Source organism: Ursus americanus, chromosome 16 (genome assembly GCF_024610735.1).
Source record: "Ursus americanus isolate L20-20 chromosome 16, mUrsAme1.1.p, whole genome shotgun sequence".
Lineage (NCBI taxonomy): Eukaryota > Metazoa > Chordata > Mammalia > Carnivora > Ursidae > Ursus > Ursus americanus.
In genome coordinates, this window is record NC_142142.1 from 6,102,624 (window position 1) to 6,120,560 (window position 17,937).

The following is a 17,937-nucleotide window of genomic DNA, read 5'->3' on the forward strand; positions in this document are numbered from 1 at the left end:
TTCTCATCATTCCTTTTTAAAAATCCTGTTGCCATTTTTTGTCTCGATATTGGAGCGAGAGTGCATTGTCGCCTGTGCGGCCCACAGCCTTTTCTGCAAATGCTGCGATAGGCCCTTTTCCTTCACAGCTCATCTCCTTCCCATCTCCCCCTCTCTCCTTCATTCTCTTTCCCTTTTCTAACTCTGGAATCACAAAATAAATGGGGTTTTATTATTATATTAATTATTGCATAGTATTTTATTATTACCTGTTTTGACTAACACATGAACGGCAAAAGCTGGGTATAGAGTTTTCTTCTGTCTTTATCCTCCCTCTTGCAATGTCCCTTTACTTTACTGAGAAAAAAAGAAGCCTTTTTGAAAGAGTACCCTGAACTCCCCATCTCTCCTCCTTAAAATATCCTGGTATCTTCACTCATCCGCTAAGATTTTCTCTTAGAAGAAAACTACAAACAATATACACTCTTTACTTATTCCTCCCCACCCACTGATAATTTCAGCCGTGATAATCTGTCTCCAATCTATCAAAATATTCTCTAAACAATTGACGATGCCCTCACCATCATAAGTGCAATGCCTTTTTAGAAACCCTCATCCTACTTTCTCTCTTTTTTATAGTCATAGCGGTGACGTGACTTTAGGGATAAAATACACTACTATTTTCGTTCTGTTTCCCTGATTCTCCATCCTCTGTCTCGTTTAGCTATTTTAAGCTTTTTATGCATGTGATAAACAGTACACTAGTCACACCATATTAATATACATAGAACCCATTATAGTATGGCTTGCAATAAATGTAATCGAATAAAAGTTCCGAAGGCAGAAGTTAAATAGAGCTCAGTTCAGGTATTATAAACACAGACCCATACCTGTGTGTCATAATGATCCAAACCCCACATGCATAGCTTACTCTGAGAGCCTTAAGATTTAGTTTCCTCCTTATAAGCTAAGGATGAGAGGCTTTTCCTAATCATTTTAGGTTTCTCTTTGTTATTTCTGTTTCAGATCTGATGCATACGTCCTCTGCATCGTCATCTCTACATCTAACCCAGCTTAACTGCCCTGATGTTGGAAACTCACATCTCTTCTGATATCTCTCAGAACTCAGCCCCAATGTACTCTTTCCTAGAATTAGTTGTTTTCTGAAGATCCTGATTCTTCTCAGACATTTCTCAGTTCCAGACTTCAGATTTGTACAACACAATTTGCATCCTTAGTCACCAAAGGTTTTTATGTAGATTCAGGAAAGGCATCACTCTGGTCACAAGTTACAAGTTCAAGGAGTTCAACATTTACTCAACGCATCCTCTGCATTCCCCTGTAGGCTAGGCATTGTGGAATAAAGCACGATCCCCAGTCAAATTAAAAATACATTTGAAGGCATATGATATGCACTTGATCCTAGTACACAATTATGCAAAATGGTGTATAGTACTAATTCCTCATATATACGAGACAGATTCTGAATTCTTTAGGGATTAAATTGGATTTTTCTCAGGGAGAAGCATATGAAAAAGGTGCCATCTGAGGTGACTTCGTTAAACCACTGAGGGTCTGACACTGGCAGACATACCACCGTAAGGCTAAATCATATGACATCCATAGACTACAGAAATCCCCTGTAAAAGTCCACATCCTAGACCCTCCAGAAAAGGCTAATACATCAAGTCCCCCAATCCCTTCTGATTTCATCTGCAGACTCTTTCTCTCTTGCTGGTCCCAGGACACTTAGGTGAGTGAGAATTCAGTTCTATCACTCTCCAGGAATCCCATTCTCTATTGGAGGTTGGTGAACCCAAGACTGTAAAGCTATGACAATCTCTTATAATGGCAGCCTCCAAAAAGCCACTTTCTTTCTAACGGGCTTCCAAGGTCTGGAAGATCTCCATGGCTGGATCTCTATTCCCTTCTGCTTCATTTACTTGACAGTTATTGCAGGAAACCTTACCATCCTCCATGTCATCCGTACGGATGTGACCCTCCATGAACCCATGTACTATTTCTTGGCCATGCTGGCCCTGACAGACTTGGGCCTTTGTCTATCTACCCTGCCCACTGTGTTGGGCATCTTCTGGTTTGATGCCAGAGAGATTGGCATAACCGCCTGTTTCACTCAGCTCTTCTTCATCCATACCTTGTCTCTGGTAGAGTCTTCAGTTCTATTGTCCATGTCCATTGACCGCTATGTGGCCATATGCAACCCACTGCGTTACTCCACAGTCTTGACACCCACACGTATTGTCAAGATGGGGCTGAGCTCAATGCTTAGAAGTGCCCTGCTCATCTTGCCCCTGCCATTCCTCCTTAAACGCTTCCAGTACTGCCACTCCCATGTGCTGGCCCATGCCTATTGTCTGCACCTAGAGATCATGAAGCTGGCCTGCTCTAGCATCATTGTCAATCACATATATGGGCTCTTTGTCGTGGCCTGCACTGTTGGCATGGATTCACTCTTCATCTTCCTCTCCTATGCCCTCATCCTCCGCACTGTGCTAAGCATTGCCTCCCACCAGGAGCAACTTCGAGCCCTCAACACCTGCGTCTCCCACATCTGTGCTGTGTTACTCTTCTACATTCCCATGATTGGTTTGTCTCTTGTGCACCGCTTCGGTGAACATCTGCCCCGTATTGTACACCTCCTAATGTCTTATGTGTATCTACTGGTACCACCTCTCATGAACCCCATTGTCTATAGTATCAAGACCAGGCAAATCCGCATCCGCATTGCTAAGAAGTTTGAATTTGTAAAATCCCTTAGGGGTTTTCGGTAGGATGGGGTTAAGATGAAGGGAGGGAGCTCGGGGCATAAAGCCTATTGATATTTTTAGTTTCCAGTGAATCAATAGCAGATTATCTCCTCAAGCAGCTTCTAGAAACTTTCTGGTGATTCCAGCTGGTGCCTCAGCTCTCTCCAGAAAGTCAACAGTAACCCCCATAGGCAGCTTCTTGGAAAATTTCATCAGTCTTCCAGCAAGTGGTTCTGCACCAACCAGCCTGAACCTAATTGTGGATCCGCTTTGGCCCAGAAACCCAGTGAATTCTCTGTCATTCAATGAGCTTCACTCACATTCTCTCCATCAACATCCAAACACTAGTGTTGGGGAGGATTCTTCCTCCGAAAACTTGTTTCCTCCTTGGAGACTCTCGCTCAGCCCTAGAGTATCCTTTACAGTTCTTTCTTCCTCACTCTTAGTTGATTCCCTGTTACTGTAATCTCTTGTTAATAAATAAATGAAACTTTTCTGTTAAAATTACTGTGTGGTTTATTTCTTCTGATTGGACCCTAACTAACACACCACTCAAAGTAAGTTCTTTGTTCTATCAGCTCTACTCCACATTTTAATTTAGTACTTAAAAGGAACCAGTTAGCACCTAGGAACTGCGACTTGCCAAATGAATCCTATTTCTTGTGAAACTCATACTCTCTGGGTCTCAGATTCATCTCTTCTATGCCTCAGTGAGTTGAAGTTGAAGATTTCTTCCAGAATCTTCCAGAGTCTTTGCACCACCCTTGAACTCATATCTATTGAAGAGTTCTTACAAAACTAAGTATCAGAAGGCAGCATGAAAGCAACTTAAAACCAAAGGTGATTTTTAAAAAAGTAATAACATCTTGTGTTGATGTCTGGATGGATATTCAAAGTTCTGTCAGAGGACATACAAGCATTGGGGATTTGGGAGCATTCTTTAATATGTATACATTTAACTTTCAAAATAAATAGGACACCCTGTATTTCCTCCCCACCTCCACCTTTCTTACTGATTAGGTGGGAAAAAACAATAAAAAATAATGGTTACAATTGTGGCAATAGCACCTAACAATTCTTGAGCATCTACTATATACTACAGAATGTCTCAAAGTGCTTACATGCAATACCCAATTTGACTGTCCTTTGGAAATTAAAATGGCAGAGTAAAAATTTTAAAATAAGATTTTTGTCAGTTAAAAAAAATACTACAAGAAGGCATTCTACAGGTAGCAGCTAGATGACTTCTGTATCCTGATTATTTAATTACTGACCATCAAAATTATGAATTTTCCTTTTATAGAACTATAACCTATCATCTAGATCAAGAATTGGCATGTTTATTTCTGAAGAATGGTCTCCCAGACACTTAAGACCTCAGGAGGAGTTAAAACGGTATGCCTTATAAAAACTTCAGGAATGTTAATTTAAAGGCATGCTTATAAGACCCATTTTAAATGGTCATGATGTTTACTTACTTACTACAACACCGAATATCATTTGGTCAAAATTTTAATTTCTCAAACTATTTTTATTCAGTGCTCTCTTACCCTTTAAGATAGTCAATTTCCTCTTAATTCTCATATAATCCTTTTAGATAGGAACTTCAATGAGATAAGGTAGCCAATATCATATCTAATAAATAGAAAACTCAAAAACCACATTCAGGTCTGTCAGATCTCAAAACCTAAACTTTTGGCACTGTGCTGTTGAGAGTTTCTGGACTCTAGTTTTCCCACATATGCTAACATTTCAGATGAATGGAAATCTATTTTGACTATGTAGAGATAAAGAAAAAAAGGATGTGAAATCGCATGGCATGTTCCTGGGAACTATACAGTGTGGGCATTCTGTAAAGAATGATGGGCAACAACTTTACCCACACGACTAGGGTGCACAGGAGAAATCTTGCTTATTTTCTTTCTAAAACATCTGTCTTCTTCATATACATCTGCCAACTAATTACATGGAAAAACCGTAATGACAACAATTTAAAAACCACACTGAAATTAAAAACAAAACAAAAACAAAAACAAAAAACAAGATGAACTTTTGCAGCAGCTGGTCTAAGTCCAGTCCAATAATATTCTCTTTAGGTCCTTTTAGTGTCTCCTAGCTGGTCTCTCCTCCAGGCAGCATCTCTAAGTACAAGGTGTTCCCTTATATCCTGCCTCTACCTTGTTTCTTTTCCCTGCTCTTTTCTGGGTAGGAGATATGAGCTCCCTTTTTTGGGGGGGAGGGACGATCTCTCCCCACATCATATCTCATTTTTCCCTCAAAGAAGCTGAATAGCTAAGATTTAAAGAAAGCAGGAAATCTTCCCTGTAATATGATCAAACTCTATACTCCTTCTACTCAAAGCTGTTCAAAGATTAATTCAGTCTCTCTCTCTTTCTCTCTCTCTCCATAACACCTGAGACTCAAACCTATATTCTTCTAAAACATATCTAACACTACTTCTCTTTTCCCAGTGCTTGGACTCAGAGGCTGTAAATAAACTTTGCTCATGTGTATTTATGGAGGGGGGAGAAGTTATTTCTGTTATAAAATATTTGTTAAATAGATAAGAAACTGGGTGATAGGATGCATGGGTAACCAGATCTTATGGGCTGAATTGTGCCCCCCTAATTCATATGTTGAAAACCTAAACCCCATACCTCAGAATGTAACTGTATTTGGAGGTAAGGTATTTAGGAGACAATTAAGTTAAAATCAATCCTTTAGGGTTGGCCCTAAACTAATATGACTCATGTCTTTATAAGAAGAACAAGAGACATCAGAGATGTCATGCATAGAAGAAAGGTCATGTGAGAACACAGGGAGAAGATGGCCATCTGCACGCCACGGAAAGAGGCCTCAGAAGAAACCAAACCTGTTAACACCTTGATCTTGGACTTTGCTGGCCTCAAGAACTGTGAAAAAATAAATTTCTATTGTTAAAGCCACCCACTCTGTGGTATTTTGTTGTGGTGGTCCTAGCAAACTAACAAGAGGTAACTGTTATTTTGAAATGAATTCCAGGTTAAAGGGGAAGATGCATTTTTAATTATAGAGGGAATAAGAAGTTCTGGAATCAGAATTGAAAGCAAATCATAAAGACAAGGGTATTTGAAAATTCTTAGACTTTTGCGGTTGTCCCTAATGTTAGTTTCTGATTCTGCACTATAGGGCTAAGGTCCAGAAATCTGCATTTTAACAAGCGTTACAGGTGATTCTGATCCTGATTATCTGGGGACTCTGATTTGAGAAATACTGGTTCATAACACTCAAATGTGTCTACAATGTGCTTGACCAAAAATTAATGAAATGTGGCACAAGAGGAAGCCCAGAACTTTCTAAGGGGACCAATCAGGTCAATTAATTGGTCTTACATTTGGTGTGGGGATCTGGACATTCCTTAATATTTATACTTTTATATTCCTAAATTAGATTCAATAAGCTGGATACTAAGTAGGTGAGTAATGAAAACACTGAAATGGCCCTCCATTCCTCTCTCTAAAATCTCTTGCCCATCAGCTTTCAAAGTCTAAAAAATGGACGATTAACTCCTCATATCCCTGTATTGACTTGGTCTGACTCCTTTCCTCCCCTTTAGTGATGGGAGAAGCACTGAGTTAAAAAGTCCCTTTTAATGTTACATAACGTTATATATACCCACAATACACACCGTCACAGCTGATGTGTATAGCTATACAGTTATGATACATCATATAAAAAACACTATCAACAACACCCATTCTGCTTCCCTGAAGTTATGGAGTTGTTCAAAATTTCACGAGATTTTAAAAAGCTACCATGTGTAACATCTTCTGGGCTTCCCATGTAGATATCTCACAAGACTATTCTCTTCTCTTTCCCTTATCCCTGGGGTATAAGATAATGAGGTTCAGCTAGTCCTAGTAGAGAATTCATTAAAGATTCTTGAGAGAGTCTCAATGGGGGCCTCAGACAATTTCATAAAAATCAGGGAGTTCAAAATCCACCCTCCAGTCTCTCCATACGCCCAAGAGCCTCTAGTTTAAGCCTTCCTTCTCCCCTGTTCCAAGACCCGGAGGCTCTGGACCTAGCTTTGGTAGGTGAGACAGGTGTCTGCTGAGTTATGGAGCCAAGAGGAGGTCCCAGAAAGCTCAGCCTGAGATCTGGAGAGGGAGAGGATAGAAGGGTCTTTGGGCACAAGAAAGGCTATAGAGGGTGCCTGTGGACGTTGGTGACCACTGCAGTCAGATCTCACTGATCAAACCCAAGTCTGGTTTTAGCACTAGCTTAGCTAAGAGACAACAGCTTTCTCACACTCATTCATTTCCTTAATTTCCTGCCCAGAGAATTGCCTCATGTGTCGCAATGTAGGAGTATTACTGAGACCCAGGGAGACAGACAAATTAGGCAGACAAAACTGAGATGCAGGAATGAGGTGCGCTGTAGGTTGGTCTCTACCCCTTAGCATTAGACACAAGGTTAGCAGAATTAGGAGTCACTTCCAAGAAGCAGAGACAGAGGGGTAGGAAGTAGAATGATCTTCTGAAAGAAAAGCTTGTTTGTGACATGAAAGGACATTTTCTTGTGTGACCGCAGAGTCTGACTGATAGAATTAGAAGCAGCCATTGAGCTTGTCCAAACACCTCTAGGAAGTATTCTCCAAGAACAACTGCGAGCAGGCCATTTGTTAAATTTCCAACTCCCCTCTACCCTAGACAACTAACTGCTTTTTGAACTGGTCAGGAGCAACAAAATCCTCACCAAATCTGATAATGGCTACTCTGAAGGTCTTTAAATAAGCAGCTGTTAGAATAGTTACCTCACTAAGATCTCCCCAGCCAACAGGCTAAAGGTGATCTTTCCTAGGCAGATACCTTCTGCTTCACTATTCTGGATTTTCATTCTGGATTTTCTTTTATGTCCAGGTCCCTTCTTTCAATTTGTTCTAACTCTCTCTCTCTTTGATTCCTATTCTGCCCTATGTCTTTTAAAATGTGAAGCACAAACTCTGATTCCGGAGAGAGTCCATCTTGAGCCAAAAGAACGTGGGGGCACAAAGACTTTTGATATTTCTATCATTTGTCATTCAATCTTCACCTATTTCAGGCTGTCTCAGCTTAAAAAGCTGCCTAGATGTATTAACCCAAATGCTTCCAAATTTTCAGAATGCTCCTTGGAGCTCCAGAGTTTGAATTCCAGCTCTGTCAATGATTGACGGTATGACTTTATGCACATTACCAAATTCTGTAAGCCTCTCTCCTCTTTTGCAAATCAAGGTAATAATATTAACTTGCAAGGATTTTTTAAGATCTAAATATTATTTCTTTTGCAATGCGCCTAGTACAAAGTCTGGCAAATAGTAGATGTTCATCGGGTGTTATAAATAAACTTTTGTATTATTAAATAATGTATATTCTTTCTTCACTACCCTACTTCGTTTTCATGTCAAAAAATTTTCTGCCTTAAGTTTTGTGACTTATACTGTTAACCATCATCCAGCTTGCCTGTCCCTGACAGGTAAGTTTATCACAGGTCTTCTGAATTCACTTTGACGAATGATGTGGTGACCACTGACCATGGCCGAAGCAAAAGCTGAGGAACAACACACACGACCCAATCTGACCTTCAAGTGGACAGTGAGTTAATGACACTGGCTACTAATTTCACTAGTATTTGGAGTGAGGAAGAAAATGTCTACATATATATTTGTGTGTATGTCTCTAGTAAGTTTATTTATTAACTTAGCTAAAGAGCCAGCACTTTTTTGGAGGTCTGTTAAGCCCTTGACTTTAATGCTCGCTGCTTCTAGTTGAAAGTGAATTGTCATCTATGCAGGAAGAAAGTGTAATGGTTGTTGAGATCCTGGAATCTAGAGAAAAATCGGATCTTGGTGCAAATCCCATTTTGGCCATTTATTATATCTTTGATCTTAGGAATATTAATTTTCTCTAATCCTCTGTTTCTTCATCTGTAATATGGTACTATTGATAGAACTTTATTTACAAGATTTTTTTAAAGTGATAAAATATATACCAAGATAGTAACAGCTAACTAAATAAATTTAACTTTTATTCATGCATTAAAACATTAAAAAAAATGCTGAGTGCCTACTGTGTACCCAGGCACATTTTAAACACTGTCTTTACAGAAGTAAACAAAGCAAAGCCCTTGCCCTTTTTGAGCTCACATTCTAGTGGAATTATGAATTGGGAATCAGCAGATCACTGCTTTGAAAGTCAGGAGGCTTAAATTGGCATAAGACCTCTTCCCAGTGACTGTACTCTCCTGAGCCTTCATTTCCTAATCTAGAGAGGAATACATCCTACAAGCATTATTGCCTTCTATTCTGTGGACTCTCATGGACTCTGCCTTGCAATTGAGGGTGTAGCCATGGTTGATGGTTCAGTCTTTCCTCCCACCTAGGTTCATAGCAGTTAAATTCTAGATCTCTAGGGAATGCAGGTTACTGACAAGAGAATCAGAGCTTTGATATGGTACTTTAGCAGTCAAGAATAACTTTACAGACAGCCATTCATTCACTCTCTAGTTCTTACTGGAATTATGTGAGCTGAGTAGCACATATGAGCTGTCTGGATCAAGCTAGGCTTCCATAACTGGAGGATGAGATGAGAAGGTGAGTGAAGGACTCATCTGTTTCTAAGGTTAGCAATTATATGTGGCTGATTAAGTTAAGCAAAAGTAGAAAAGGAAGGAAGGAAGGAAGGAAGGAAGGAAGGAAGGAAGGAAGGAAGGGTGGGAGGAAGGAAGGAAGGAAGGAAGGAAGGGTGGGAGGAAGGAAGGAAGGAAGGAAGGAAGGAAGGAAGAAGGAAGGAAGGAAGGAAGGAAGGAAGGAAGGAAGGAAGGAAGGAAGGAAGAAAAAGAAAGAAAGAAAGAAAGAAAGAAAGAAAGAAAGAAAGAAAGAAAGAAAGAAAGAAAGAAAGAAAGAAAGAAAGAAAGAAAGAAAGGGAGGGAGGGAGGAAAGAGGGAAGGAAGGCAGGAAGGAAGGGAAGGAGGAAGGAAAGAAACGAGGAGGAGAGAAGGGAGAGAGGGGAGGGAGGGAGCAAGGATGGAAGGAAAGAGATAAAGGAATAGCAAAGGAAGCAAAGTAAGAGAAGGGAAAGGAAAAGATGTTGAAAGAAAGGTTGGAACATTAATGAGAGTCCTGGCAGAAAAGAGACAGGTGAGGAGTGTTTACTTAAAGATCTCCTCAAAAGTGGTAGGCAAAGTTAGGTATAACCAACAAGAATAGTTAAGATTCTCAGACCTCTTAGCTTGAAGGAGAGAGAAAGAAAAAAAAATTTCTAAAACAATGTTCAGAGGGAATAAGGGGCTAGAAGGAAATGACCTCTAGAAGAGCTGTATGGTTCTAGGTCTAGTTGATTCTAATTTGTTGTTTGGCTTGGTTTTTAATTTCTTCCCAGGTACAATCCGTAGCTTTTTCTGAATTCATTTCAAGAATTTGGAGGAAATCCAATTTTCCTCTTCCCTCCACACACAATGACTTTGGGATCCCTGGAAAGGAGCAGCAACATTTCTTCCACCTTTCTGCTGAGTGGCGTTCCTGGGCTGGAGCACATGCACGTCTGGATCTCCATCCCATTGTGCTTTATATACCTGGTTTCCATCCTGGGCAACTGTACAATCCTTTTTATCATTAAAACAGAGCCCTCACTCCATGAGCCTATGTACCTCTTCTTGTCCATGCTGGCTGTGACTGACCTGGGTCTGTCTCTTTGCACCCTCCCTACAGTGCTAGGCATCTTTTGGATTGGGGCACGAGATATTGGTCATGATGCCTGTTTTGCCCAGCTCTTTTTCATTCACTGCTTGTCCTTCCTGGAGTCTTCTGTGCTACTGTCCATGGCCTTTGACCGTTTTGTGGCCATTTGTCGCCCCTTGCACTATGCTTCCATTCTCACCAACACGGTCATTGGCAGGATTGGCCTGGCTTCCCTAGGCCGCAGTGTAGCACTCATTTTCCCATTGCCTTTTATGCTCAAAAGATTCCCCTATTGTGGCTCCCCAGTTCTCTCACATTCCTATTGTCTCCACCAGGAAGTGATGAAATTGGCCTGTGCAGACATCAAAGCCAACAGCATCTATGGCATGTTTGTCATTGTTTCAACAGTGGGTATAGACTCACTGCTCATTCTCTTCTCCTATGCTTTGATCCTGCGTACTGTGCTGTCCATTGCATCCAGGGATGAGAGATTCAAAGCTCTTAACACCTGTGTTTCCCACATATGTGCTGTGCTCCTCTTCTACACTCCCATGATTGGCTTGTCTGTCATCCACCGCTTTGGGAAGCAGGCACCTCATCTGGTCCAGGTGATCATGGGCTTTGTGTACCTCTTATTTCCTCCCCTATTGAACCCCATTGTCTACAGCGTGAAGACCAAACAGATCCGAGATCGTGTAACCCATGCATTTTGTTGCTAGCTGGGTTTAGTCTTAGAGGCACTAATTCCTTAAGTCTACCTTACTCCTCTCTCCTTTATAACATCCAATGTGCATGAAATGGAGGAGACTATTATTTATTTACTCAACAAATACATAAAGGAATGATCAAGAAGTCACAGCTCTTGCAGAATTATCTCTGCTCTGATGGGCGAAAACACAATGCAATATGACATGGCAGATTGCATTTTCCAAAAACAGCCACAGAGGTATTTCTAATCCTACATTCTCCTCCAGAAACTTGTCACTTCACCATCAAGAGATGGAGTCAAATTTTTTCTCTCCTTGTGACTGTGTAGGACTTTGTAACTGCCTCAATAAATTGAATGTTTTGTAAGTGACCTTGTAAGACTGCTGAGGCTAGGTCATAAAAGGTGATATGTTTTTCATCGATATACGCCTCCCCCCACTCTTTCTATCTCCCTCCTTTTCTACCTCTATTTCTATATCCATCTATATCTCTGTCTTACTCAATGCTTGCTTTTTGAACACAGCCACCATACCGCGAGGAAGCTGAGACCACATGGAGAAGCCACATGTAGATGTCCCAGCCAATAGACCAAGCTAAGGTCTCAGCCTTAGTTGGATCATTATCAACTACTAGTGAGTGAACAAATCTTCATATTATTCCAACCCCCATTTTTCCTGCCTTTCCAGGTGGTACCAAATAAAATAATCAATCCTACTCTGAACTTAACCCAAGCTGCAGATTTGCAAGTTCAATTAATGTTTGTTCACTTGTTTGTTTGTTTTTTAAGACACTAAATTTGGGAATGGTTTATTTATACAGTCATATGTTAATTGTGTTGCTCAAAGTAAAAAGAAGTTGAGATAGGAGCAAAAAGAGAAATATCTTCTTCCAGTTGGGGGAACAGAGCGTCAGGAAAGATTTCCTTGGGTTAACACGCCAGCTGTAAGGAACACATTGGAGTTTAGCAGTCAGACTGGAAAATTATGGTCTTATCTGAAGGAATAGAATGCGCAAACCTGAGTCAGAAGTGAGAGAGAGAATAATGCATCTAAAGAAATATCTGAAGTTGTCTTTGTTGTCATTGTACCCTAGCATGTCAGGAAAAAGTAGAGAACAGGGGGGTGGAGGAAGGGGAGGTGGTAAGTAGAAAGAGGTTGAGGCATTGACTATATCAAAAAGGTCATAAACCAATGAACCAAAAAGAGATAATCCCTATACCCTCTTATCTGTCCATTAATTACAATTTTGCCACCACTTTACCCAAGAAAAAAAAAAATCTTTGAAGACCTAAATGTGAGACCTGAAACCATAAAAATCCTAGAAGAGAGCACAGGCAATAATTCCTCTGACATCAGCCACAGCAACATTTTTCTAGATATATCTCCTGAGGCAAGGGAAATAAGAGCAAAGATAAACTATTGGGACTACATCAAAATTAAAAGCTTCTGCACAGAGAATGAAACAATCAACAAATTTAAAAGGCAACCTACTGAATGGGAGACAATATTTGCAAATGACGTATCTGATAAAGGGTTAATATCCAAATTATATAAAGAACTGATACAAATCAACACTCAAAAACCAAATAATCCAGTTAAGAAATGGGCAGAAGACATGAACAGACACTTCTCCAAAGAAGACATACAGATGGCCAGCAGACACATGAAAAGATGCTCAACATCACTCATTGTCAGGGAAATACAAATCAAAACTACAATGAGATATCACCTCACACTTGTCAGAATGGCTAAAATAAAAAATACAAGAAACGACAAGTGTTGGCAAGGATGTAGAGAAATAGGAACCCTCTTACAATATTGGTGGGAATGCAAGCTGGTGCAGCCACTGTGGAAAACAGTATAGAGGTTTCTCAAAAAGTTAAAAATAAAACTATTCTATAATCTAGTAATTGCACTACTGGGTATTTACCCTCAAAATACAAAAGCACTAATACAAAGTATAGAAACAACCTAAGTGTCGATCAATAGATGAATGGATTAAAGAAGATTTGAGACATATATATCATATTTATAATGGAATATTATTCAGCCATGAAAAAGAATGAAATCTTGCTCTTTGCAACAACATGAACCGAGCTAGAGAGTATAACGCTAAGTGAAATAAGACAAAGAAAGACAAATTCCATATGATTTTATTCATATGCATAATTTAAAAACAAAACAAACAAAACAAAGCAAAGGGGAGAAAAAAGAAGAGTGACAAATCAAGAAACAGACTCTTAACTATAGAGAACAAACTCATGGTTACCAGAGGTGAGATGGGTAGGGGAATGGGTGAAATAGGTGAAGGGGACTACAGAGTACATTTATTGTGATGTGCACTGAATAATGTATAGAATTGTTGAATCACTATATAATACACCTGAAACTAATATAACACTGTATGTTAACTATACTGGAATTAAAATAAAAATTTAATAAAAATTATCTTTTGAGGGGCGACTGGGTGGCACAGTGGTTAAGCGTTTGCGTTCGGCTCAGGGCGTGATCCTGGCGTTATGGGATCGAGCCCCACATCAGGCTCCTCCGCTACGAGCCTGCTTCTTCCTCTCCCACTCCCCCTGCTTGTGTTCCCTCTCTCTCTATCTCTGTTGAAAAAATCTTTTTAAAAAATTACCTTTTGAGTAATATATGTCAATATAGTATTTGTAATTTTGTCTTGGAGGTATCTGTGAGGAAAGCAAGTCCGGATAAAATGCTGCTAAGTAGGGTTCTGAACATCTAGCGGAAAGGCTGAGGATGTCACGTTCCTGCACCGCGCAGGATCAAGAAAGGGAGTGGCAAAGGACCAAAAATAAAACCTCTACTACAAGGTTTATGTGGAGTCAGTTCTCATTTGAAGTTGGACTTAATCTGAGGCCGTCTAGCACACCTGACATTTAACTCTTGACAGGTGATGCCTTCCCCAACCAGTGCCTCATTCTGTTTGACATAAGAAAGCTGTTTCTGCAATGATGGGGTATATGTGAACCTTGGGTGTTACATGTGGAAGATTCAAGGGTACTTATAAAAAGCAAATAGGATAAAGTAGAATATGTGTGTGAGTGTCATGGGTGGTTTGTGTTGGGTCTCTGTGTATACACAAAACTTCAGGAAAACCATAAAGCCACATGCCTCTACTTCTGTTGGTACCACTTTAAGTCTAATTGTCTCTTCTAACTGTTCTCCCACCTTCCAGTCTTTTCAGCTTTATTGAGGTATACTTGACAAATAAAACTTGTATATATTTAAGGTGTACAATGTGATGTTTTGATATATGAATTGTGAAATGATTATACAATCAAGAAAATTAATATATTCATCATATTCCATAGTCCATAATTTTTTTGTGTGTGATAAGAACACTTCAGATCGACTCTCTTGGGGCACCTGGGTGGCTCAGTCAGGGAACATCCACCTCTTGGTTTCAGCTCAGGTCACGTTCTCAGGGTTGTGGGATCCAGCCCCACGTTGGGCTCTGTGTTCAACGTGGAGTCTGCTGGAGATTCTCTCTCTCCCTCTCCCTCTGCCCCTACCCCTCCTTGTGCACACTCTCTCTTTCTGTCTTTAAATAAATAAATAAAATCTTTTTAAAAAAATATCAACTATCTTGGCAAATGTTAAGCATACAATACTGTATTATTAACTACAGTCACCATGCCATATATTAGATCTCCAGGAAGGAAGGATTGAAGATTACTTCCTGGTCTGAGTTTTGAAGAATTAAGTGTACAAGAGTTCTACTTAGTGAAATAAAGAATACTTGATAAGGAGCAGGCTTAAAGGGAGGAATTACTTAATTGCATTTTGAAGGTACTGAGCACCAGAGAGTGTAGCGGTGGTTAAGAACTCAAGCTCAGGAATAAATCAGCCTGAGATGAATCCAGATTACATCACTTACTAGCTGTGTATCCAGGAAAGTTTTTTTCACCCCTATAAGCTCCAACTTTCTCATCTGCCAAATAGGGATAGATAATAATACCTCCTAATGGGTTAATAGGGGAATAAGTGTACTAAGCTACCATATATTATGTAAAGCATTTGATACAATATGTGGTACTTAGGAAATGATCAATAATTGTGGAGTATTATTATTATCATTATTCTCATTAAAAAGTAGACTCAATTAGGCATTTGGATCTGTGGCTCCGGAACCTGGACGAGAAGGCCGTGGTGGGGAAATAGATTCATGACCTGGAATCATATATTAAACCTATGATAAGGCCAGACGACTCTCTCGTTTACCTCTCTCAAAGAAAATTTGGCACTGGAGTCATAAACTCACATCCCTGTGAAGGCCACCTAATAAGGTAAATGAGTGAAGAAAAATTGTGGAAGACCAATGGCAAGTAGTAGGGTATGATCTCTGGCAAACCGTCTTAGGGACATGACTACTCAGCTCCGGAATGCTGGGCTGATAGAACTAGATGTGCTGATTTTTAAAAAGAAAATAAAAATCAGGTCTCCTGCCCATTTTAAAATCAGATTTTTCTGGGGGTTTTCTTGATGCTAAGTTGTAGAAATTCTTTATATATTTTGGATATTAATCCCTTTTCAGACACATCATTTGTAAGTATCTTCTCCCGTTCAGTAGGTTGCCTTTTGGTTTATCGATGGTCTCCTTTGCTGTGCAAAAGCTTTTTATTTTGATGTAGTCCCAAGAGTTTATTTTTGCTTTTGTTTCCCTTACCTGAGAAGACATCTAGAAAAATGTTTCTACAGCTGATGTCAAAGAAATTCCTGTCTATGTTTTCTTCTAGGAGTTTTATGGTTTCAGGTCTCACATTTAGGTAATAATCCATTTTGAGTTTATCTTCGGGTATGGTGTAAGAAGGTGGTCCAGTTTCATTCTTCTGCACGTAGCTGTCCAGTTTTCCCAGCACCATTTATTGAAGAGACTGTTTTTTCCCCATTGGATATTCTTGCCTCCTTTGTCACAGATTAATTGACCATAAATCACTATGTAGTACACCTGAAACTAATGTGATGTTGTGGGTCAACTATTCTTAAAAAAAGATAGAGAATTAGAAATAATTGAGTATATTATTGAATATGAAGAGCACAAAGCCAAAATGTTGCTTTGGAAGAATACTTGATAAAACAGGAAAATAAATTCTTTACAATGTAACATAAAGAAGATCCAGTTTCTTCTGTAAAATTTCATGATTTTTAAAGGTTGAGAACTCGTTCAATTTTTAAATAATTCACAGTTATATGGAGGAAATAAAGCCTTATTCTGCAAGCTTTGTCCTGTGGACCACCACTTTGCACATCTGGCCTATCAATATCCCCTAACCAGCCAATGTCTTTCATTTGTTCTTTTTCATTTATATCCTGGAAGACGATGTAGCGTAACACTTTAGAACAAAGGCAAGTGGCCTCAAAGAGACCTGAGCCCAGTCCTCTGGCCTGCAATTTTAGTAATCGCTCAATTTCTCTAAGCCATGCATTTTGGACAAGAGTAATATCTACTTCAGGTATTTACCACAAAGATTGAATGAGATATTGTGCCTAATATATTTGGTACAGTATGGAACAAATAATACATCATCAATTAAGTGTATGTAATATATTTGCCTCTCACATATATGACCTAATCTCTCCAGAGCGCTAAATTAATCCATTTGAGATCTTATTCCCTCCCACCAATCTGACCACACATGAAAGAGGGTGAAATCCTAACACCTTCTTTCTCTTGTTGTTCATGGCTTCAATTCTTCCAGCTACCACACCCCTACAGTGCCTTCGCCTTTGGAAGGCCTAGAAGAGAGGCTTAGGTCTGACGTGTTCTTTAACCCAGGAAAAGTAATCCTCCTTTCTTCCAATTTCTCCCTTCTTTTATCCCATTGGATTTTTTTTCCCCGAAGTTTTGGGGGCTTGTAATATCTACTTTAATAAGTTGAAGTTAAGAATTAAAAGAAATGACTGTATGGAAATATTCTGAACTTCATTTATAACCATTTCAGTTATCATTTTGTTGTGTGGCCTTAAGAAAGGCCTTGCATTTTTCTGGGCTCTGTTTCTTTATCTGCAAATCAGAAACTTGCAGTCAATGAATTCCATGGCCCTTTCCATTTGTAAGAGTCTTTGTTCTCTGGCTGTTGTCTGTTTATCCTGTCCTGAGTTTTCATGGTACCCACAGCAAAGAGGTCCAGCTGTTTTCAGCCTCTTGACCCAGAGGTAAGGCAGAAAAAGACACAGCAACCAGGTCATGGCTGGGGGACTGGGGGTTCTTTAGGGCCATGGACTTTGTTCTTTACCCCAGTTGTAGTAAGAAAGAACAGGAGTGTTTTAAGTGAGTGTATGACGTAAGTTGTTTTACTAAAGGTCACTCTGGCTGCAAAGTGGAGAGCAAATTGGAGGGTGAGGTTGAAGGAAGGGCCCAAATTAGGAGCTGGTTAAAAAGTTCTTGCATGAAAGGATGGTGATGTGGATGAGGATTATGGCAGAAGAGATAGATCAGGAAAGATTGATAGATGGTTGGGAGCAAAACTTCTATGGGACTTCATGTCAGTTTGAATATGGAAAATAAAGTGAGAGAGTGGACACGGGTGTAAAAAATAGACTTGAGTTGAGAGAAATAATAGGGGAGGCAGTTCTTGACCTTTAACATAGCAGACAGTAAAGTTCTGGTAGACATTATAGGCTTTCCTTCAGGCTTGGCATGATTGTAGGACGGGAGCTGCCTGTGGAAATGATCACATGCTCTAATCTGTGGTGATTAACACGGTATAATTTCAGGCCTCTGTCCACAGAGATGCTCAGGATGTTTTTAAAGAATTTATTT

General features: G+C 39.7%; 2 protein-coding genes across 2 annotated transcripts; both read left to right on the plus strand.

Moving 5' to 3' along the window:
- Window positions 1-1,811: 1,811 nt before the first annotated feature.
- OR51G1 (olfactory receptor family 51 subfamily G member 1) lies at window positions 1,812-2,771 on the plus strand. The gene has a single exon (XM_045782865.2). The coding sequence runs from the start codon at window positions 1,812-1,814 to the stop codon at window positions 2,769-2,771; it is 960 nt and encodes a 319-aa protein (XP_045638821.2).
- A 7,449-nt stretch (window positions 2,772-10,220) lies between these two features.
- OR51G2 (olfactory receptor family 51 subfamily G member 2) lies at window positions 10,221-11,162 on the plus strand. Its single transcript, XM_045782844.2, has one exon. The coding sequence runs from the start codon at window positions 10,221-10,223 to the stop codon at window positions 11,160-11,162; it is 942 nt and encodes a 313-aa protein (XP_045638800.1).
- Window positions 11,163-17,937: the final 6,775 nt, after the last annotated feature.